This window comes from Caenorhabditis elegans, chromosome II (assembly GCF_000002985.6).
Source record: "Caenorhabditis elegans chromosome II".
Classification (NCBI taxonomy): domain Eukaryota; kingdom Metazoa; phylum Nematoda; class Chromadorea; order Rhabditida; family Rhabditidae; genus Caenorhabditis; species Caenorhabditis elegans.
Window position 1 is genome coordinate 3,689,103 of NC_003280.10, and position 20,298 is coordinate 3,709,400.

The window sequence follows — 20,298 nt, forward strand, 5'->3', positions numbered from 1 at the left end:
AACCCTTATCTGATAGATTGCCGATAGACCTAACAATAAGTATTGTTAGTTTGCTAAAAAATGTACATTGTACAAACGTGCAAATTGACAATCAGAATTATTGAAGAGAAAAAAAAATGGTATAGGTGTCGCGAACTCGGAGAATAAGAAATATTCTCTTTTTCATGACTTTCATATTTGTATCTTATCCCGTTTAATCCCGCAATTAATTCCGGTGATATATCTATACCTATACCCATACCTATACCTATACCTATAACTATACCTATACCTGTACCTACGAAAATGTATGAGAACAAGAAGGCAACATGAAACAAGTTTGAAGCATGTATTTTTTTTCTTCAATTTCAAATTGTGAAACAATTTAATATCTACTCTGTGATCCAGTATTTTGAGGCGTAGCTTCTCTCTTTTTGACAGACATAATTCTCGACTTCTTGATCTTGCTCTCGTGATTGAAAATGAGCATAACAATTCTGAAAAGGTATCTTAATTTCAAGAAATTGCTAAAACTGGGGTCTTACCCATCTAATACAGGAGTCATCATGTTTGAAAAGATATCACAGAAAAAAGTAAAAATTGCATCATCGGAGATCAAATCCACAAATGTGCTATTAATACTGTCTATGGCAAATAACCAATCTTGAATACAACTTTGAATAAAAAGTTTTCGAGATTTTTGCTTTCTCCGGCGGACTGTACTTGAATCCAGTTGATTTTTGTTCTGAATCTATACAATTTATAGACCAGTTAGTTTTCAGATTGGGACAAAATAATCCACTTACAATTGCTAAAACCAGCTTTACAACTATCACAAGATTACAGAGATTTGATAGAACAGCGCATAAAATCACAAATCCAGTGATCGTATCCCCAAGATTTTCATCACATCCACCACTCCACCAGTTCAATATTTCCGGGTTGTAGATCACATCACAAGAGTCTAAAATATGATTTCAGAATCTAAAAGTTAATTAAAAATCTCACTTATAGTTGCAACTGTCAGTATAATTCCAATGAGCCAAAAAGTTACTAAAACAATAATTGTGAGCTTTTGATTGTTCTGAGTCATAGACTGCTTTACGAATATAATAACCATAAGTCGATTTATAGAAATCATAAATTGGACTATGGGACCTACAATGTAGATACCATAGTTCACCATTTGATTGACAAGTATGTTCATGAGAGTTGGCCCGTTGAAATTGCCTCTGAAACATAAACCCTATTATTACAACTATTCTTATATGTTTTGAACGTTTTTAATTGAGGAAATGAGCAGCAGACACGTTACGGGTTTTGCCTTTGGCGAGCAAACCTACATTATAGTAATTGGAGCATTATGAATAACGTATCCCAATAAAATACACATATTCGATAGAGTTTTCGAGGAGCACAGTATATCAAAACTTGACATTTTTTGTTTGTAGAAATTGCGAAGGACACAGCAGTTTACAGACATTCCGAGAAGAGAGGCCTGGAAATTTTTTAAAAGTTTTGTTGTTTCTAGAACAATTAAGTTTTAAATGGGCTTACCATTAACATGATCCATCCAAAAACCAGAACCATAACTGGATCTGCAATTTGTACTGGACTAATTTGCCCTTTCAAAAGCAGAGTAGAAGTATAGTTTGATAGAGCCATTCTACTTTCTTCTCACAATAGGATTTCAGTTAAACTGAAAATATTTTAGAACCTGGCTGACTTCTGACATAAACTGCTTCCAGGTATTTTTTTGCCACAATGAATTACGCATATCAACGAAAGTTAGTCTAGCTTTAATTTTGTTTTTGGTAAAAACTGAAAGATCTTTGAGTTTTGGTAAAGCGTCTGAAAATAGAAGCATACAGCCTTTAAAGGCTTTTTTGTTTCGCGTTTATATGTTTTTGAGGTCACCTGTTGCTTCCTGGTCCGCAAGAACTTTTCAGGACACCCGAGCTGATAATTCGGTTTTGTGCTGGTCTTGATAACCTCAAAAATTAGTTTCAAAACAGACCAATCAGGAAAAATGGCTGATTGGTCGGCATGGTCTGCTCATCATCGCTGATTGGTCGGAATAACTCTCCCAGAATCGCTGATTGGTTGGTGAGGTTTTCACATCTTTGCTGATTGGTCAACGGGTTGCACCTACTGTTGCTGATTGGTCGGCGCGGTTCGCCTATCACCGCTGATTGGTCGGAGGGACTCGCCCAACGTTGCTGATTGGTCGGTGAGCTTTGCCCATCTTTGCTGATTGGTCGGCGGATTGCACCCACTGTTGCTGATTGGTCGACAGAATTTGCTCATCATCGCTGATTGGCCGCATGGCATTATCAATTTTTAGAAACCATTAACATAACTTTTTTATTGACTTCCTCCTTAAATGAGTAATTCTGTTTTTTTTTGTTTTCCAAGATTAAATTTCCAATAATAAATTGTTATCTAATTACAATAAAACCTAGACATATTTACATAACAAGTCATTTTTCCTTTTGGTTTGCAAGTATTTGCAATTTTTCTTTTTCAAAAAAACTGCTTAAGCTAATTCTTTCACAGAAACTTCTATTCAAGTTATATTGCATTTTCTAAATCAATTTTTAGAACAATTCTGATTCCTAAAAACAATCAAGCAAGTGCTGACAAATCAGATTTTTCATTCATATTTTCTATTGTGATTATTTCATTTTCTATAATAGAAAACTATGGTTCTATCCAACTATACTACTAACTTACTCCTTACTGGCCAAATCGTGCCAAAAGCAATCGCGAATCCATTAACTGTAATTGCGATGGGCTGGGTCATGGGATTGGTAGGTCTTTGTACCTACGTGCCTGCCTAACGGCTACTGCTTAATTAGATCTATTTTTCAGGCATCTCTTCTTGGAATGGCTGCCAACCTCCGTGTGCTCTGTTTATTTTGCAAAGAGAAAATGTCAAGTTTTTATATAATGTGCATCTCCAAAACACTGTCAAACGTGATCATAATCTTGGGACATTTGCTCCATAATGTTCCAATCACTATCAGGTGAGCTTTGTTAGTGTTAGATGGCTGGTCTGTGTGGTTCACCCAATATCGCTCATTGATGTGTCGGCTTTTGCTGATTGGCTAATGGGGTTTCACGCTATCGCTGATTGGTCGGCTGTTTCGCCCACCTTGATTGATTGATCGGTGTGGACCGCTCAATATAGCTCATTGGTAGAAGGTGTCTGCCGGCTTTTGCTGATTGGTTAACGAGGTTTGCACGCTATCGCTGATTGGTCGGTACGCAGACAACTTTAATAATTATACGCAGACCACCTAAACTTTTTTGAAGTAATGTACCTGGCAGGTGCCGGATGCTGCAAAATTGCACAAAAAAAACAATTTCAGGAACAACTTCTCTGAGCCAACTTTTTTCAACATGATGGTCAATGAAGCGGTCAGCTATGGAATTTATTTCCTGGGCCCGGTTACTCAATTCATGATTTCTATTGATAGAATGCTAGTGATAGTATATGCAAAACAATTTATTAATCGGAATAATCAAAAACTAACAATTATCATCCTCCTTATCCTCTGGTTGGTTGCAGTTGCCAATCTGATTATATCAGCAGTAACAGATGGGTGCGATGTGATCTACAACCCGGAGCTTCTCAACTGGTTCAGTGGGGGTTGTGATTACACTGTTGGAAATGTTGTAGTAGCACTTGTCCCCTCTGTTGTGCAGTTCTTTCAAATCTCACTAACCTTATTGTGGTTCTGAAATTGGCAATTTCAATGGTAATTTCCTAGCATGGATTTATTTCAAGCACTAAAAATTCCAGAAAACAACGCATATAAATTCGAACTCAGTACGCCGGAGACAACGCAAATCTCGAAAACTATTCATTCAAAGTTGTATTCAAGACTGGTTATTTGCTATTGATAGTATTAATAGCACATTTGTGGATGGAATTTCTGATGGAATTATTTTCAAATTTATGCTTGATGTTTTCTCTAATCTAATGACCCTTGTTTTAGATGGGTAAGCATTTAGATTTATTTTCTGCAATTTTTTGACTATTTTCAGATGCGTGATGATATATTTCCATCACGAAGCTGATAAGAAAAACACAGAAACTATAAAAATCAAGCAAAAAAATTTATCTCCTCATAACACTTGCCCATAAATTGATGAATTAGTTAAATTAAAATTTTCAAGTATCACAATATTCACGGAGTAGGATTCGACCTACAATTGAAGACAAGCGAACCTGTATGAAATTTTCAGCAGCCGACAACACACATGTCTTTTTTTTAATTTTCGGTAAATAATTTCAAAAAAAAAAAACTCAAATTTCAAAATTTATTATGTGATCCAGTATTATGAGTAGTTGTTTCCCTCATTTTGACAGTAACAATTGTAGATTGTTTGTTTTCACACTCCTGATTGAATATCAACATAACAAATCTGAAAATTGGTTTTTTTCTTCAATTTTTCATAATAACTTACCCATCGAGTACTGGAGTCATGAGGTTCGAGAAAATATCGAAAAGAAATTTGAATATTGCCTTGTCGAAATTCGAATCCACAAATGTTATATTAATACTATCAATGGCAGATAACCAGTCTTGAATACAACTTTGAATGAAAAGTTTTCGAGATTTTTGTTTTCTCCGGCGGACTGTACTTGAATCCAGTTGTATCTTGTTCTGGACCTATGAAATTTAAAAAAAATTGCTTTCTGGAATATGTTATACACTTACAATAGAGGTTAATAATCTTACTACTATTACAAAATTGCAAACATTTGATAGAATTGCGCACAAAATTACAAACGCAGTGACTGCATCGCCAACAAAATTACCACACCCATCATGCCACCAGTTTAACAGTTCAGGATTGTAGGTCAAATTACAGGTGTCTGAAAATTACTTTATGCATCCGACACCTCACGGGTGACCTTATTTTTTCGCAACTCACCAACAGAGGTTATCACAGTCAATAAAATACCCGCCAGCCAGGTTATGGCTAAAAGTATAATTGTGAGGTTTTGGTTGTTCTGGGTCATAGACTGCTTTACGAATATAATAATCATGAGACGATTTATAGATATCATGAATTGGATTATAGGACCTACAATGTAGATTCCATAGCTCAGCATTTCATTGACAAGGGTGTTCATGAAAGTTGGTCCATTAAAATTGTTCCTGAAATGTTATTATTACTTTAAGTTATGGGGCACAGAAAAGTGCGGCTGACACCTTACGGGTTACACGACTAGATTTCGAGTTAAACACTGTTAATTCTTTAGTTTTTGGAGTCTGAACAGCCGACACTTTACAGGCCACAATTTGTAAAATTTAATTCATGTAAATTGAGCAGCCGACACTACGTGGGTCTTAAGCTTACATGATTGTGATTGGAGCATTATGAACGACGTATCCCAATAAAATGCACATGTTGGATAGAGTTTTCGAAGAGCACATAAGATAAAAACTCGACATTTTCTGTTTGCAGAAGCTTTGAAGGACACGAAAGTTCATAGCCATTCCGAGAAGTGAGGCCTGTAATTGTTCTGATTTTTTTATCTCCAAGTAAAGTGTTTTCTCACCAATAACATTATCCAACCGATAACCAGAATTATATATGGGTCTGCAATTTGGGATGGGAGAATTTGACCGTTCAATAGTAGCGCAGTAGTGTAATTTGATAGAACCATTTGACTTTAAGATAAAAAAGGAAAAATTGCAAGAGTAAAAACCGTTCGTTTCTGACTTTAAAAAACATTTGTAAAAAATTAAACCACATTCAATCTAATAAACAATATAAATGGGCAAGTTTTCTGGAACTGAAAATACATATGTCTAGAAAATTGGATCTATGTAACTAGATTTATGTTCAAGATATCAAAATGACATACAGGGTGGCCCATAACTATGCGGACCGAGTTGCTCTCACGAATATTTGTTTTTTCACGCCTGACAAATTTATAGTGATTGTTTTATATGTCCATTGATAGCTGACATTCTTTCCTATTAGTTAATTTCAAAAAATGTTGGTTTATTGAACTTCGCAATCTAGGCAGAGTCGTCAAACTAGCATCATCTCCCACACTGACGACTTTTTGGCACGAAACATATTTTTGAGTCTGGAAGTTTCAAAACCGATTTTTTATACAGTAATGTATATATATTGGATGCAAAAAATATTTTTTCATAAATGTTGACCTATATGGAATTTGTTCCATATAATTCCAGCTCCTGCTGGGTTCCACCCTGTATAATTCTCCAGAATTTTCCCGAATTTTCTGATAGCTTTTTTTTATAGAACTTGTTTCTCAAAGTTTCTCAAAAATTTCTAGAACGAAAAGTTTGTTTTGAAAAGTTCGATTCATAGAAATCATAAATTGAACTATAGGATGTAGATTCCATAGCTCACCATTTCATTGACAAGGATGTTGATGAAAGTCGGACCATCGAAGTTGTTGCTGAGTTGGTATTATTACTTTAAGTTACGGAGCACAGCAAAATGCGACCGTCTCCTAGCGGTTCATTTGATCAATCGGTAGATTTTTTAATATGAGTTTGAATTGAATTTATTGAACTTTTTAATGCAATTTACAAATTGAGTTAGGCGGATTGAATTCAAAGTTTAAACTTTTTTAAACAAAAAAACCTTTTTTCTAGTTAAAAAAACAAGAAAACCAGAATTTGAATTCTTGCAAAAATTGCATGACGTCAAAAAAATGCAAAAAAGTAAAATATACCTTGTACTCAGAAGCACAACAACATACATAAGTGAAAAATGAGATTAGCTTGTTTTTGTTTTTCTTTTGAAAAAATCAGGTTGAATATGTATGAAGCTGAAAAGTGGTGCGCATAATTATGATTAACCCTGAAGATTTTTTGTTCTCACACTCTTGATTGACAATCAGCATAACAAATCTGAAAATTGATGTACGGAAGTATTATTTTTAAAAATTGATAAAATTATATAAAAGCTGATTTTTTCAAAAATTCAAAACTATGGGAAAATCATATGGAGTCATTCTTTTTTATTTCATAAAACTCTTCAGCATAGTCAAAATTACCAGAAAATGCTAAACAAAGCATAATATCTTGTACGGAAGTATTTTTTTTTTAATTGATAAAAATATATTAGGCTGTGAAAAAAGTTTTCTCCGAAATTTGACTCCAGTTCATTTTCTCAGTAACTTTATTTTTAGTCACTATCAATCAACCATATGATCATCATTATTATTCACAACTGTGAGCCACCTATTGGGAAGATCGTCCACCCTCTTCTTCCAGAACGCGGGCGAGCGCGAGTCGAAGAAGTCGGACACTGCTTTTTTGAGGTCCTCGAACTTTCCGAACTTCTGATCTCTAAGGAACATCTTGAGCGGGCGGAAAGATGATAATCCGAAGGTGCAATGTCCGGCGCGTACAATGGATGGAAAACTGTGATTCAGCCGAACTCCTGCAACTTGGCCTGGGTGTCCTTTGCCACATGAGGGCGCGCGTTGTTGTGAAGAAGGTGGACCGCAGAGTGTCTAGGGTGATTTTCTTGGACTGCGAGAGCAAGGGAATCCAGCTGATCAGAGTAGGTGGAAGGCGTGATTGGTCTGTCTTGCGGAAGCAACTCGAAAAACAGAATACCCTTCGCGTCCCAGAAGCAGCACAGCAAACACTTCTTCTCATGGAGCTCCAGCTTTGGCTGCACAGGCGGCTTGCCGTCATGTACATCCAGACAGAACAATGGGTGGCGTTATTATAGAGTAGCCAGCTCTCGTCTCCGGTAACTAAGTTCGCCAAAAAATCTTTAATCTGTTGAGTGAGGAGGAGAGACTGACATATCGTCTCGCGCGTCTGCATCTGAAACGGAAAAAGCATGAGGCACCCATCTCGCCAGCACTCTTCTGTAGCCGAGCCAGTAAGAGTGGTTGCTGATAGCGTGGTTACTACATTGGAGCTTTGTTGCCAATTCACGTGTAGTTTGATCCGGCTTCTCCCTCACGGTGGCTCACAACTGATCATCGATCATGACAGAATGCCTCATGAGCGGTCGTTGTCATCCAGGCTCGTACATCCAGAAGCGAAGCGAGCGAACCAATAGCGAACGGTGTGATCGGTGACGGCATCCCTGCCAAACACGTTGCATATTTTAGCAGCCGTCTCAGCCGCACGAGCGCCACTCTTCCACTAGAAGAAGATGAGCAGTCGAAGTTGAGGTTGAGAAAGTTCGATCGTAGTTGGTCGATCAGCAAGCGCGCGCGCTTTATATAGGCTTAGGGGAGATGCTACTAGGATGTTCTACAACATTCTATTATAGAATCGTCCAGAAAGCTGCAGAACTTTCCGGGGCAAAACTTTCAATAATTTCGGAGAGAACTTTTTTCACAACCTAATATAAAAGCTGATTTTTTCAAAAATTCAATAGTATGGGAAAATCATATGGAGTCATTCTTTTTTATTTCATAAAACTCTTCAGCATAGTCAAAATTACCAGAAAATGCTAAACAAAGCATAATATCTTGTACGGAAGTATTTTTTTAAAAATTGATAAAAATATATAAAAGCTGATTTTTTCAAAAATTCAATAGTATGGGAAAATCATATGGAGTCATTCTTTTTTATTTCATAAAACTCTTCAGCATAGTCAAAATTACCAGAAAATGCTAAACAAAGCATAATATCTTGTACGGAAGTTTTTTTTTTTATTGATAAAAATATATAAAAGCTGATTTTTTCAAAAATTCAAAAGTATGGGAAAATCATATGGAGTCATTCTTTTTTATTTCATAAAACTGTTCAGCAGAGCATTATGGAGCACGTATCCCAATAAAATGCACATGATGGATAGAGTTTTAGAAGAGCACATAAGATAAAAACTTGAAATTTTCTGTTTGCAAAAGCTTTGAAGAACACGAAGATTCATAGGCATTCTGAGAAGTGAGGCATGTAGAAAATTGATTTTTTTTTTTGAAATTTAATTAAAGTGTTTTTTCACCAATAGCATAATCCAGCCAATTACCAGAATCATATATGTGTCTGCAATTTGGGACGGGAGAATTTGACCATTAAATAGTAAAGTTGTAGTATAATTTGATAGAACCATCTGACTTTAAGACAAAAATCAAAAATGAACAAGAGCTGTTTGCTTCTGACCCAAACGACTTCCAGGTATTATTTTAGCTTTGTAATAAAAGTTAAATCAGAGTTAATTTAATGTTCCAAAGAATATGCTTGTTTTCTGGATCTGAAAATATATGTCTAAAAATTGGTTGTTCGGAATTAGATACAGATAGGCGGCATCAAATTATCAGAGTCTCACACAACTAGTACAATGTAAATTTATGACGTCTTTTATCAGTTTTTTTCCACTAAAAAAATAAAAATATTAAAGGAGAAAATTCATTAAGTATGTATATGTATGTTCAAATATGTTTTTAAAAAGTTCTCATGAAATACTTTTTTTTTTAATTTTTGTCTGAAATTAAAGCTAAACCATGTCGGAAAAATACAGAATCGTTTCAAAAAATGAAATCGCCACTTCATTTTGGCTTGAATTTGCAGTTGAACAAATACATGATGAAGCTGAAAATTATTATTTTTTATTTTTTGAATTTCTCAAAATCATACCCATCCAGCGCATAAACTACTACATCAAGTCCCATTGTGATAAGATTTGTGCAAACATGGCTCCGACAGTACATTGATGCTAGAATATTATTTAAAATCACCAAAACTGCAATCCAATCTTGAAAACATGACTGTAAGAACAGGTAGACACGATTTTTGTTTCTTGTTTTTGAAGCTCGGGAGGAGAGGAGGTTTGAGGATTTCTGAAATTTTTTCATTTTTGAGGAAAAATCCCGCCAGTTGTCGGCTGCTTACCGATATCAAATACAGCTTGATAGCAATGGAAACGTTCAGGACATTTGTGAAAACTCCAAGTAGGAACACGGCCAAAAATAGATAATCAATAACTTGAACACTGCACTCAGAACTTGTATATCCAACATGTTCAAGGTCCACAGGGACGCGGCAATTATCTGAAATTTTAAAACTGAAAATGCCCTAGGCAGGCGCGTACCTACCTGGCAATCCGAGTAAAGTCGAGAACCACGTGGCAAATACCCAGGAGAAGGCTAACGCAACTACAGTAACTTTGGTGGAATCGCTGGTAGTTTTTGCGGCGGAAATCCAGACGACAAGGAATCGATTCACAGTTATCATTAGTTGAGTTATTGGCCCTGAAAGTTGTTTTTTTTTCGGTGCCGAGACTTGCCGAGAATGGTTGAATACCTTGCAAGTAAATACCATAGCCCATCGCCTGATTGATGTAGCTGCTGAGAACAGCCGAACCGAATCCAGAGTAGCTGATGGAAATTTAAATTTTACTGGCCTATTAAATGTTTGGGGAAACAACAAAACTCACAAAAAGTTGATTGGTCCAACGTATAGAAGATAGGCGAAAAGTATGATAGAATTTGATATCGTTTTCGAAGAGCACAGAACGTAAAAACTAGTTTTTTGAAGTTTCAGGAAGAAGTAAAACATGTAGAAATTGATTAAGATTCCACAGAAAGACACCAGAAGCATGTGTGCTCCAACGAGACGGGTGGCGATCTCGTCAGTGTCCATGGAGCTTGACTGAATGGTTTTGGAGCTCGGGAAACCGGGAAGTTGTTTTATTTTTCTTTTCTTTTCTCACACCTTTAATTATCAGACTTCAATTTTTGAGATTTTTTTTGGTTCTGGTTTTTCTGGTTTTTGAAAACAAAATTTATGAAATTGGCACTATAGTTGAAAGCCTTCTGTTGGGCGAAATAACATCTCTGTTCAGCTTTCTCGAATTTTTATTAACATCCGAATTCAATTTACAATTGAATAAGTACATGACGATTCTAAAAGCTTTTGGTTACTTTTTGAAAAAGTTTTCTCATTTCACATACCCATCCGCTGCATACACCATCACCCCGAAGCCCATTGTCACCAGGACTATACAGGTCCGGTTTGCACAGTAAACGTTGGATCCAAAATTGTTAAGGATATCGACGACGACTATCCAATCTTGAAAACATGACTGGAGGAATAGGTAGATTCGGGATTTCCGCCGGTTTTGGAAGGATACAGAGGAGAGAAGTTTCGAGTATTTCTGAAAATTTCTGGGTAGTGTCGGCTGAAACCTCAGCCCTTTTACTTGAAGCAGCCGATGTTTGGCGGGCCCGGCTAGCGTCGGCTGCAGTTTTGAAAAAAAAACAGAGACTTACCGATAAAATAAATAACTTGATTGCTATTAAAATATTCAAAATATTTGTGAAAACTCCTAGCGAAAAAATGATAATAATAAGTACATAAATCATTTCCAAGGCACATGGTGGTCGGGTCCAGGGAACATGCCCGAAATTCACTTGCATTCGGCAATCGTCTGGAAGTAAATGATGCCTACAAGCTTAGCCAATGCCTGCCTGCCTATGCCTGCAGGTAGGTAACGGTAGGCACTTATCGAGGCCTGAGATACCTGGAAAGCCTAGCAATGTTGAATACCAAATTGCAAAAACCCATGAAATTGTTAGAACTACTACTGTAACATTTTTGCTATCTTTTGAAGCTTTTGCCGCCGAAATCCACACGACCAAAAATCGATTTACAGTTATCATTAGCTGAGTCACAGGTCCTATAAAAATTTAGTTGCCGAAAATTTCCGAGAGTACCCACCTTGCAAATAAAAACCGAATGAATTCATCTGATTAACATATGTATTCAGCGCACTGGGACCAATTGGTGTGTACCTTTAAATAATTATATAAATTTAAACAATTTGAATTTCAAAAAACTTACAGAACATTAACTGGACCAACGTAGAAAAAATAAGTAAGAAGCATAAAAATATTTGATATAGTTTTCGAAGCACAGAGAATGTAGAAACTAGTTTTTTGTAATTTGGAAAAATAGTACAACATGTACAAATTTATAAGGATTCCGCAGAAGGATGTCTGGAAATTGATGAGTTGATTTTCATAATATGTAGGCACGCTTTGACGCCTACCGCTTGCCTGCCTGCATCCGTACTCTTGCTCACTCTATGCTTGCCTGACCTATGCCTGCTAGCCTAAATGCCTACTTTTCGCCTGTCTGCAAAGGTATCTAATTTTTACACATTTTGAGACAACATTCATCGTATCTAATTCAAATTGAAATTCAAATTTGCCTAAAACGGAATAGGCTCAAGCGCTCTTATACCGGTAGGCACAAATCAGGCGCGCAGGCAGGCATGGTCCTGCCAAGAAAACAAAAGACCTACCAAAAGCATGTAAACTCCAACAATCCTAGTGGAAAACTCATTGATATCCATTGCCAAAATATCTCTGAACTTGTTGCTCGAGCCAGCAGAGAGAACAGAAATAATCAAAAAAAAAAAACTCAATTACCACAAAACCAATCAAAATGTGGTGACTTGCTTGGAAAAGCTCATTCAAGTCAGAATTTCGAAGAACATATCAAAAATGACTAACAAATTATTGAGTGCTAAAAATGATATGTTATCGGTGAGCTTTTGTCTGAAAAATCTCGAAATTCAGGCAAATATATGAGCTCTATTTTGCAGAAAAAATGTAACGAACAGGGAAAATTATAACGGACTTATTAGGGGAATATTCAAGAAATCGGGGTGACCGTGGACTTTTTAGCATTCTGAGAAGTTTTCGCATTCTTCAACTTGTTTGGGCTCATCTTGGAATCAGAGTTTAACTTGCAGTTGAACAGATACATGAGAACGCTGAAATAATTTTCTATATTTTTATTGTACATTTTCAGAAACCCTACCCATCCGCCAAATAAACCGTCACCCCGAATCCCATTGTCACCAGAACTATACATGTTCTGTCGGTACAGTAAAAGCCGGATATCATGTTGTTAACAATGTCCAGGACGCAAATCCAATCTTGAAAACAAGACTGTAGAAATAGGTAGATTCGGTTTTTCTTCCGGCTTTGAGATGTGTTTGAGGAGAGTAGTTGTGAGGATTTCTGAAATGTTGACAAAGTTGAGTCCGCTGCTAACTCGTAGAAAACGTTATGTAATTTGTGGGCTGCGTCATCCAATTGCGCGGGCGGCAGACGAACTCAAAGACAAACCAATAATTTGTCGTCTGCTTCCTTTTTTGACTCATTAGAAAACCCCTAACTTGTCGGTGTTTTTCTGTATCAAAAAGGCTATTTGGGCATTCCTGACTCGGAAGTAACTGTAGCTGATCCACGTTTTTAGAGAAGGCAATTGGCAATTGCAAGTAGGCAAAATACTGTCAACCCCAAGACGATATTTCTATGAACCCGTAATATGTCGGCTGCCCACATTTACGCGATCATTGTAGGAACCCATAACTTGTCGGCTGCACCTACTCTAACTTACCGATAAAATGAACAACTTGATTGCTATAAAAACGTTCATAACATTAGTAGAAACCCCCAGTGAAAATACAGCGATAAAAAGTAAATTGATCATCTCTTAAGCACACGGAGGCCGAGTCCATGGTACATGACCAAAGTTCACATGCATACGACAGTCATCTGAAAAATTGATTTTGCTGGCAGCCGACAGTTTACGGGACAGCATACCTGGAAGTCCCGCCAGAGTAGAGAGCCACGCGGCAAAAATCCAGGAAATTGCTAGAGCTATTACTGTAACTTTTGTACTACTATTTGTAGTTTTTGCGGCGGAAATCCAAACGACCAAGAATCGATTCACAGTTATCATAAGCTGAGTTATAGGTCCTAAAAGAGCAGAGTCGCGGAAAATGTCCAAACTGAGCTACCTACCTTGCAAATAAAAACCGAAGGAATTCATCTGATTTACGTAGCTATTCAGCTCACTGTAGCCTATTGCTGTGTACCTTTAAAACATCAGTATCATTTTAAAGTTTCAGTGGATTTCAAAACTCTTACAGAACATTAACTGGACCAACGTATAAAAGGTAGGTAAGAAGCATTAAGGTATTTGAGACAGTTTTCGAAGCGCAGAGAATGTAGAAACTAGTTTTTTGCAATTTGGAAAAATGATAGAACATGTACAAGTTCATAAGGATTCCACCAAAGGATGTCTGGAAATTGAGCATTTTTGGTAAAAACTATTGAAACGAAGAGCACTATACCAAAAGCATATGGGCTCCAACGGTTTTCGTAGAAATTTCATCGACATCCATTTTGACTTTCGAAAATAAAGTCGACGCCTGCTAACTTCTGAAAATCCTCAACAAACACCAGGAAATATAAGCTGGTTTTTGTTTTCCTTTTGATAAAATTTTCTCACAATTCTAATTAGTTTGCATCACCTCATGGGATAAACAAATGAACACAATAACTTTTTTTTATATTTTGAAAGTGAAAAATATACGTCAGAAAAATTTTTGGAATAATATACTTAGAAGTACATGGGATTTTTGAGAGTGGTAGAACAAATAAACTGAAAAAATAAACAGAACACAAGCTCAAGCCTTAGCTTAAGCCTTAGCCTTAGCCTAAGCCTAAGCCTAAGACTAGGTCACACCTGAATGTTGAACTTAAAACCTTAAAACAAAAAACAGTTTATTTTAAAAGTTACGAAGAAATCGGTGTCACTGTAATCGAAGTCTTGCTCACAGGTGCAGAATCTGGGCTGCTCTTCTTTGTGGAATTAGATTTTTTTATCAGAGTGGAGCCAGCAGTTGAAGATGTACATTAAGAATCTGAAAAGAAACAGATTAAAAAAAACCTGACTATGAGCATATACCTACCCATCCGTCAAACAAACTGTCACATCTAAACCCATTGATGCCAAGGTGGTGCAAACAAAATCAGAACAATAATAGAATGATAGAAAATTATTTGCGATAACTATCAAATGTATCCAATCTTGGAAACATGACTGGATAAAGAAGTATATTCGACTTTTGCGGCGGCTATTTGCTGTTGACGTGGATATCATATCATATTCGATGATTTCTGAAACTGACCAATCAGCGACGTTGGTCACATCCTCTGTTCCTGATTGGTCGGCATTAGCGCGCAAATTCAAACTTACGGAAAAACAAATCAACTTGATTGCAATCCAGGAATTCATTAAATTGGTGCACACCGCTATGCAAAAAACAGCGGAAATCATAATAACTGTAAGTTGATTATTACAAGCCGTACTATGCATGCTGACGTGCTCGAAACTAAATGGAACTAGGCACTTTTCTGAAAATAAATTCAGGTATTCAAATATTTTTACAATAAGTTACTTGGCATGCCAATTAAAGTTGAAAACCAGGCTGTAAAGATCCAGGAGAGTAACAGAGCAGCTACAGTAATCTTGGTACTGTTTCTAGGGACATTGGTTGGGAAGAAGCATACCACTAGAAATCGATTAGTGGTTTTCATCATGGGTCCTGAATTTCGAATAAATTGTGCTCTGTGAGCTCTACCTACCTTGCAAGTATATTCCAAATCCCATAGCCTGGTTGAGGTATTTACTGAGTTTTGCAGAGCCAATTGAGGTGTAGCTGAAAGTTAGGGCATTTAGACTAACCTACAAATGCGAAATGGTAAGTATTAGACAGGCAGGAGGCAGGCATTAGGCAAGCAGTAGGCATACAGTAGGCGAATGTACGCTAAACTTACAAGGCATGTATAGGCCCCACGAAAATCAAATATATCATTGACTCGAGTGTATTAGAAATTGTTTTTGAAGCACATAGAATATAAAAACTGGATTTTCTATTCTTAAAAAGTGCCGAAACATGTATACATTTACCAATATTCCAATTGAAGCAGTCTGAATAATGTTCAATTTTTCTATAAATATTTAAGTTCAAAATCCAACTTACAATCATCATGTGTGCTCCAACGCATCTGCTAGCGATTTCCTTAACTAGCATTGAGGCCTGAAAACGTGAGGTTTTCAAAGAAGTATATGACTGAAAATTGTTTGGGACTAACGTCTAAAAAGTGTGCGAGACATGAGAAAATGTGATTAAATTATTATTAATGTTTGAAATCAGCAAACCAACTAAAAATGACTCAAGCTAGCAATAAAGTATATAGAAACTTCTAGAAAACCTTCTGAATGTACATAATTATAGCATTGTAAAAAACAAGATTATATCATACAAATAACACGATTTGGAGCAAAAAGTTGTCTGGAAATTGGTCTTGATCTTGTGTTTGAAAAGTAAACATCCTGAGGGAGGCAGTTGGCAGGCAGGCAGTAGGTTGGATAAGATTGGGGCCAATAAAAAACAAGATCAAATTTTACAGGGGTTACTGTGCGTTTTCCAGGCAGTCTATAGTTGTGAAAAATATTATTCTTAATCTTGCGTAAGTATTCATTTGTTTCTGCTAGGTTTCCTGAGATCATTTTGAAAAATTCCATCGAGCTTTTAGCCAAGGCAAAGTATACAGGTGTGAATTTTTCACCTGTCTCCTATGATCATTAATGTGATTTAATTTTTTTTCCTGAATATTTCATTTGATTTTGATTTGTCTAACTTAAGTCACATACTTCCGCTGATTTTTTTTTTCAATAAAACATACTAATATGTCTAATTTTTCAATGGATATCAACGAAATTTCAACGAGAATCGTTGGAAGTTACATGATTCTTGTAAGCGTAGTTTTTTATGTATAAAATCATATTTCTTATCAGTTTCGATTTTCAGGCAGGATCCATCGGTGTTTTGGTAAATGTGTTCATGTTTTATCACTTCATATCACTTGAAAAAACTGTTTTTTACATTCTGTGCTCGTCGAAGTCCATCTCTAATACTTTGGTCCTACTGATCTATTTCGGTTATATTGGGCCTATCAATGCTTTGTAAGTTTATTAAGATGTTTGGGTGAAGCTCAAAAAAATTACAGTTACACCGCAATTGGGTCTGGCACGTTAAGCAGTTATCTGAATCAGGCAATGGGGTTCGGGCTGTATTTGCAAGGTACAGTCGACTTTCCGTCATTTTTCAAAAGTTTTTGAAGGCGCCTGAAAGGCAGGCATTCTTTGTTGTATCTATATGGACCTAGGACAACTATCTCCAGCTCTCTCGATTCACTAGTTTTATATACTTTCCAGGCCCCACAACCCAACTAATGATAACCATTAACCGATTCCTTGTGGTATGGTTTTCCCCGGTTAACACTCCAAGGTACAGTACACGGATTACTGTAGCCGCAATGGGAATCTCATGGATTTTCACAGTTTGGTTCTCAACTCTAGTTGGAATGCCGGGTATGCTCCTTTTGTAGTTTGTAGTGTGAGAACTTTTGTTAAATACGTAGCTGGCATCAATCGAGGTTTCCCGATTCGATTAATGCATTGTTAATATCCTTAACACCTGTTTCAAAAACTAATCAACACACCAAAGTTGAATGCTCAAAAATTTAGGCTGAATACTTCAATTTCAGCTATCTGCCGTATCCCATTCCTATTCGATCATGTGCCATATCCCGACTATCAGGAAAATGATTTTAAATGCACTGACACTTTGATCACCTGCCTGGTATCTGGCTTGTTTTTATTGGCAATATCTACAAATTTCATGAACATTTTGATAGCTGTCAAGTTGTTTTGTTTGTCGGTGAGTTTTGGCTTAAAGCAGGTGAAACTGGATCGCTTCCCAACTATCCCATTCCAGAAATCCACCAGCTCCCTTTCCTCGGAAACCGCCAAAAATCGCCGAAAAATGAAGATCCGCTTTTTCCTCCAATCATGCTTCCAAGATTGGATTTGTATGCTGGATGTGGCAATGAACTTCACTTCCATCGAATTCTGTGGGAGCCACGTATGTGCAGTGCTCATCAGTATGGGATTTGATGTACTCGTCTATGTGATGGATGGGTAGGTGTTAGGTACCAAAACTGGAAAGCAATTTAGTTTCATTTCAGATTGATCATGTATTTCTTCAACTATCGCTTGAATTTACCCAAATCAAGTCAGTGGAAAACTGTATCGGTTGGCTCTACGAAGACGAAAATTTCAGTTGCAATATCCCCAGTGTCTCCGTGAATACATAAATTACATATTTTTCGTTTTTTACTTGCTAGAGTCAAAAAAATGTGCAAAGCATGTGAATTTTATACATACTCAGTTACATTTCAAGGTGATTATTTACGTGTGAAACCTACTAGCCACCTGAATAAAGCTTAAACTTGTAGCTATAAAAAAGTGCAGATTGGCATTGTATTTTCATGGAACTCAGGTGCGAATTTTTATTTTTCCATATAAAAATGTGTGTTAAAAGTTTGACCAAAACCTAAAATTTACGAATTATTTAACTAAAATTCTCATAGCTTCTGAAATTGGAGCACGCGCTGGCTCCTGTGAGCTGTTTAAAACAATTATGGGTAGCTCTCTGTAATTACAGCCTTCCAAGAACGCAAGAAATTCTCAACAAACTACAATTAATGTCTGCACTAGAACTTATTGAGTTTCGAGCCAAAACTTGGCTCCATCAGAAACTTTTTCAGCTGATGTGATATAAAATTCTATTAAATTATATTCCAGTCTACTTTAGTCACTTCCTCCTACATTTTTCCTGTAAATCGAAATAATGGATAACTTATCAATGAATTCAAGCGAAATTTCAACAAGAATCGTTGGAGGATACATGATTTTTGTAAGTTTTTTTTTACAAAAAAATTTGCCTGATCAATTTTAAAACTAACAAGTCATTTTCAGGCAGCATCAATCGGTGTCTTGGTAAATTTGTTCATGTTTTATCACTTCATATCACTTGAAAAAACTGTGTTTTACATTCTATGCTCGTCGAAATCCATCTCAAATACTTTGGTTTTACTTATCTATTTTGGTTTTGTTGGTCCCACTAATGCTTTGTAAGTTCTTCTGGGTTCTGGAAAAACATTTGATGAAGCTCCAAACTTTTCAGTTACAAAGCAATGGGTTCTGACATGTTGAGTGGTTATCTGTATCAGGCCATGGGGTTTGGGCTCTATTTGCAAGGTATGCTACGTTTTGCCGACCAAGTTCCCAGGCTCTTCAGCCTACTTTTTGGATTTGGGGTAGAGTTCCGGTATTTGCAGAATTCTTGAATCCGATCGCAGCTAAAAAATTATCCGACCAATCAGCGACGTTCGCACTGCTCTGATTGGTCGATACCATGTTTGCGCGCGAATTCAAATCTTAAATCAAATTTCCAAACAACTGAAACTCACTTTTCAGGTCCCACAACTCAGCTAATGATAACCATTAACCGATTCCTTGTGGTATGGTGCTCCCCGGTCAATACTCCAAGGTACAGTACCCGGATTACTGTAGCCGCAATGACAATCTCATGGGTTTTTCACAGTTTGGTTCTCCACTCTAGTTGGAATGCCGGGTATGTCCCTAACAAATTTTTTGGCTCCAACGAAAATGAAAATGCACAAAAACTTCATTTTCAGACATTTGCCGGCACCCATTCGCTTTTGCCCATGTGCCTTACCCGAAATATAAAAAGAAAGACTATGAGTGCACTAACATGTTGATAAACTTTTTATTTTCGACGATATTTTTATTGGCAGTTTCTACAAATTTCATGAATATCTTGATAGCTATCAAGTTGTTTTGTTTGTCGGTGAGTAGTGGTACTGTAGTGGTTCTGTGAAGGTACTGTAGTAGCACTGAAGGAGAATTGTAGTGGTTTGGTAGAAATACTGTAGTGGTCGGTAAGTAGTCGTACTTTAGATACTACATATAGTAATAGTGTGGGGTATTGTAGTGCTACTGTAGTTGAACTGTACATGTCGTTTCTGTACAGTTACTGTAAAAAATACTGAATTGAACTTTTCAATTCCAGAAATCCACAAGCTCCCTGTCCTCGGAGATCGCCAGAAGTCGGCGGAAATCTAAAATCCGCTTCTTCCTCCAATCATGCTTTCAAGATTGGATATGCATGGTTGACGTGGCAGTCAACTACACTTCTGTCACATATTGTGTGAATGACGTTTGTAAACTACTGGTCAGTATGGGATTTGATGTGATGGTCTACGTGGCTGATGGGTAGGCTTTTGGTGTCAAAGTTTCGAAAATTTGTTCTATATTTCAGATTGATCATGTATTTCTTCAACTATCGCTTGAATTTGAAGCCAAAGTTAATACCAAGTGCCCGGAAAACTGTGAAAGTTGGCTCGAGTAAAATTTCACAGTCTCCAGTGTCTTCGTGATTCGGTTATTTTTCATACATTTTTGTCTTTGGATTTCTTGGGATTTCGGAAAGTTAATTAATGACTAGACTTTAATACATGTCTCCAGAAAGCGATAACATGTTTTGAACAAGTGTCTGACCAGGCATTTGGAAATCTTTTTGAGCTTGCTGAGCCAAGTTCCATTTTCCTTCTTCGTA

The 20,298-nt window shown here is 36.7% G+C and overlaps 5 protein-coding genes and 6 pseudogenes across 11 annotated transcripts; 3 read left to right on the plus strand and 8 right to left on the minus strand.

Annotated features, from left to right (window-relative positions):
- Nucleotides 1-364: 364 nt before the first annotated feature.
- Nucleotides 365-1,644, minus strand: srx-101 (7TM GPCR serpentine receptor class x (Srx) domain-containing protein; the record flags this gene model as incomplete). Its single annotated transcript, NM_062214.2, has 6 exons — nt 365-476; nt 525-724; nt 786-943; nt 988-1,211; nt 1,323-1,477; nt 1,537-1,644. 6 exons carry the CDS (start codon nt 1,642-1,644, stop codon nt 365-367), a joined length of 957 nt encoding a protein of 318 aa, NP_494615.2.
- Nucleotides 1,645-2,681: 1,037 nt separating this feature from the next.
- srx-100 lies at nt 2,682-4,129 on the plus strand (annotated as a pseudogene). Its single transcript is given in 6 exon segments — nt 2,682-2,789; nt 2,851-3,005; nt 3,351-3,672; nt 3,675-3,740; nt 3,785-3,984; nt 4,030-4,129. Coding segments are annotated over 6 exon segments (951 nt in total).
- Nucleotides 4,130-4,298: 169 nt separating this feature from the next.
- On the minus strand, nt 4,299-5,662 carry srx-102 (7TM GPCR serpentine receptor class x (Srx) domain-containing protein; the record flags this gene model as incomplete). The annotated part of the gene is made up of 6 exons (NM_001377767.1): nt 4,299-4,410; nt 4,453-4,658; nt 4,707-4,864; nt 4,924-5,150; nt 5,353-5,507; nt 5,555-5,662. 6 exons carry the CDS (start codon nt 5,660-5,662, stop codon nt 4,299-4,301), a joined length of 966 nt encoding a protein of 321 aa, NP_001364731.1.
- Nucleotides 5,663-6,280: 618 nt separating this feature from the next.
- srx-103 lies at nt 6,281-9,060 on the minus strand (annotated as a pseudogene). The gene is given in 4 exon segments: nt 6,281-6,361; nt 6,364-6,429; nt 8,758-8,901; nt 8,953-9,060. Coding segments are annotated over 4 exon segments (399 nt in total).
- F40H7.6 lies at nt 7,175-8,195 on the minus strand (annotated as a pseudogene). Its single transcript has 5 exons — nt 8,001-8,195; nt 7,843-7,971; nt 7,695-7,817; nt 7,241-7,671; nt 7,175-7,220 (listed from the first exon to the last, which is right to left on the minus strand). Coding segments are annotated over exons 1-5 (924 nt in total).
- A 436-nt stretch (nt 9,061-9,496) lies between the features above and the next one.
- On the minus strand, nt 9,497-10,589 carry srx-104 (7TM GPCR serpentine receptor class x (Srx) domain-containing protein; the record flags this gene model as incomplete). The annotated part of the gene is made up of 6 exons (NM_062217.2): nt 9,497-9,539; nt 9,585-9,787; nt 9,840-9,997; nt 10,043-10,198; nt 10,251-10,324; nt 10,384-10,589. 6 exons carry the CDS (start codon nt 10,587-10,589, stop codon nt 9,497-9,499), a joined length of 840 nt encoding a protein of 279 aa, NP_494618.2.
- A 142-nt stretch (nt 10,590-10,731) lies between these two features.
- Nucleotides 10,732-12,303, minus strand: srx-105 (7TM GPCR serpentine receptor class x (Srx) domain-containing protein; the record flags this gene model as incomplete). Its single annotated transcript, NM_062218.2, has 7 exons — nt 10,732-10,852; nt 10,901-11,103; nt 11,219-11,376; nt 11,470-11,625; nt 11,667-11,740; nt 11,790-11,944; nt 12,253-12,303. The coding sequence occupies 7 exons, from the start codon at nt 12,301-12,303 to the stop codon at nt 10,732-10,734; spliced, it is 918 nt and encodes a 305-aa protein (NP_494619.2).
- A 302-nt stretch (nt 12,304-12,605) lies between these two features.
- Nucleotides 12,606-14,148, minus strand: srx-106 (annotated as a pseudogene). The gene is made up of 7 exons: nt 14,098-14,148; nt 13,892-14,046; nt 13,766-13,839; nt 13,565-13,720; nt 13,359-13,516; nt 12,774-12,976; nt 12,606-12,726 (listed from the first exon to the last, which is right to left on the minus strand). Coding segments are annotated over exons 1-7 (918 nt in total).
- Nucleotides 14,149-14,618: 470 nt separating this feature from the next.
- srx-107 lies at nt 14,619-15,843 on the minus strand (annotated as a pseudogene). Its single transcript is given in 8 exon segments — nt 14,619-14,670; nt 14,719-14,924; nt 15,006-15,163; nt 15,208-15,354; nt 15,395-15,468; nt 15,587-15,690; nt 15,693-15,740; nt 15,793-15,843. Coding segments are annotated over 8 exon segments (840 nt in total).
- Nucleotides 15,844-16,517: 674 nt separating this feature from the next.
- Nucleotides 16,518-17,963, plus strand: srx-108 (7TM GPCR serpentine receptor class x (Srx) domain-containing protein; the record flags this gene model as incomplete). Its single annotated transcript, NM_062221.1, has 7 exons — nt 16,518-16,568; nt 16,624-16,778; nt 16,823-16,896; nt 17,031-17,186; nt 17,363-17,535; nt 17,593-17,795; nt 17,843-17,963. 7 exons carry the CDS (start codon nt 16,518-16,520, stop codon nt 17,961-17,963), a joined length of 933 nt encoding a protein of 310 aa, NP_494622.1.
- Nucleotides 17,964-18,507: 544 nt separating this feature from the next.
- Nucleotides 18,508-20,119, plus strand: srx-109 (annotated as a pseudogene). Its single transcript is given in 8 exon segments — nt 18,508-18,573; nt 18,636-18,790; nt 18,844-18,917; nt 19,137-19,258; nt 19,260-19,293; nt 19,358-19,530; nt 19,753-19,955; nt 20,002-20,119. Coding segments are annotated over 8 exon segments (945 nt in total).
- The last annotated feature ends 179 nt before the right edge of the window (nt 20,120-20,298 follow it).